At 35.8% G+C, this 2,190-nt stretch overlaps 1 protein-coding gene across 1 annotated transcript in view; it reads right to left on the bottom strand.

Annotated features, from left to right (window-relative positions):
• DDX4 (DEAD (Asp-Glu-Ala-Asp) box polypeptide 4) overlaps positions 1-2,190 on the bottom strand; it is a 95,963-nt gene that overhangs the window by 37,215 nt on the left and 56,558 nt on the right. The window contains exon 4 of the mRNA XM_012655269.1: positions 1,665-1,712. Within this exon, the coding sequence (XP_012510723.1) occupies positions 1,665-1,712 (48 nt within the window). The remainder of the gene's footprint in view (positions 1-1,664; positions 1,713-2,190) is intronic.

Genomic DNA, 2,190 nt, shown 5'->3' with positions numbered 1-2,190 from the left:
AGTTGTCCAGCTAATTTCTTTCTATTTTTTAGTAGAGATGGGGTCTCACTCTTGCTCAGGCTGGTCTCGAACTCCTGAGCTCAAACGATCCGCCTGCCTCGGCCTCCCAGAGTGCTAGGATTACAGGCATGAGCCACCGAGCCCAGCCTCGAACCTAGGGTTTCTGACTCCAAAACCTGAGCTCCTTATCGCTACATCGTACAGGATTAGGAAAACTAGATTACAGAAAAACACAACCACAAAATGCACCATCCATTTGTGTGCAGAGTAAAAGTTTCTACCATGAGCTCAAAACCTACTTCTGGACTGGTCAACAATTGGAATGATGAAAGAATTCAATCCATTCATTTAATTTTTTATTTTAGGGGAACTAATAATGAAAACAGAAGTAGATCAAAGCAAAGCAAGCAGACCACTTTGGAGAAGAGAAGTTCTCTCAAGTGCTGTGAGAAACTGAAATTTGTAACTAAAAGCTCTCTGACCTACCATCCCTAGAAGGGACTCAACTGGGTAGGAAGGTCTTTGGGTAAATGGAAATGATTTTGAATAGTAAATGGGTTAAAAGTTGAGAGATTACAATAGTAACCGTCAAAAAGAAATGGAAAAGAATAAAAATGTTTTTCTTCTCTCATAATACTAGCTCTGTTACACATGTTTTCATTTGAATGGAATGGGAGAAAAAGCAGAGAGAAGCAGGGAGAAAGAGACCAGCAATTGTTCAGGGAAACAGTCTTATTTGGTAATTAAAATCCCACCTTATTCCAAAAGAGTTTTAAGGTGATCAGGTCTAGGCTTGATTTTGACTTTGGGAATTAAAGAATATAATAAGATCAAGCCTCAAATATTTAATGAAGACAGACAGATGGCAGTTACTGAGTGTTTACCATGAAGGTGTCTGGTACTGAGATTTCTGCTTTTACAAACATTCTCATTTAATCTGCCTAACAACCTATGAAACAGATGGCCTCCATTCTGCAGAGTAGGAAACTGTGATTTAGAAAGATTAAGTTCTGCTTCATTCAACCAGCAGGTAGGGAGCAGAGACATGAAAAAGTCTGGAACTCCAAAGCATATCATGTTATAAAGATTCCATAGATCAATGGTTACTAAACAAAGGAGGCATCAGAATTACTAGGGATGCTTTTTAAATACAGGTTCCAAGGTCTCACCCCCATCTACTCAAACACTGTTTGTTACTGTAGTGTATCTTCTGGTAACATTATTCTCATCATTTTCTGTATTCCTGCAGAACGTCAGTACAGAAATGTCTTTAATTTCAGCAGTGATTTACATTCTCATGAATCTTTTTCTTAGACAATTTGAGTCTAAATGGGACCCTACAAATCCGAAACTGTATTTATATATGGAGTAGAATTTCAATTCTTGACTTGCTGTTTTTACTATCTATCCCCATTTTCCTAAGATAGCAGAGCATTCAAAAGCTACATCTCACAGATTAAGGCAGGTGGCAATGGGCCAAATTAGGATGCCTGAACTCTATCTATAAACCAGTAATATCCTTCACTAAGGCTCTGGATATAGCTGCTTCATAAAACTGGGTTAAAATACATTAGAATTCAACTAAGATACCTAACCTCAGTTTCTCTTTGCAAATATTCTTGACACTAAATTTTTAAAAGTCAACACAAAAATACTGGACTTACCTCTCCAGAAACCAGAGCTATCACCTTCTTCAAACTTATTTGAAAAACCTATACAAAATATAAAATGAAACTTGCAAATTGCTGAAAACAATTTCCTATACCTCTGTGGTTTAAAAAAAAAAAACCATCTTGCAGGGACTACTAGTTAAAATGTCCTTTAAAATAAGATAAACCATACACAACCACACATATAGATATTGAATAAGAACTAATTCAGGCTGCACTACAAATTCTGCTTTGTGTCAATCTGTCAACTCCATTCTCTTAAAAACAACTTTCTTTTCAGCCAATTCTATATTACCTCAAGTCATATACTCCTCTTATGTTCATGGGAAAATCTAAAGTATATGTCAGTATGAGCACTACATACTTTCTATTTCAAAACATCAAAATTCTTAAAATTTTGCAAATTAACTCATCTCTTCATTTGCTACAGGATAATACAATTAAATTATAATACAACATGCGATAATTTTGTCCTTCTCAGTAACACAGAAATTCTGTTAACTTCTTTTTGTTCACACTT

This window comes from Propithecus coquereli, unplaced genomic scaffold, assembly GCF_000956105.1.
Source record: "Propithecus coquereli isolate 6110/MARCELLA unplaced genomic scaffold, Pcoq_1.0 Scaffold47, whole genome shotgun sequence".
NCBI lineage: Eukaryota > Metazoa > Chordata > Mammalia > Primates > Indriidae > Propithecus > Propithecus coquereli.
The sequence above is the reverse complement of the archived record's forward strand: the minus strand, read 5'-3'. Positions and strand labels throughout refer to the sequence as shown.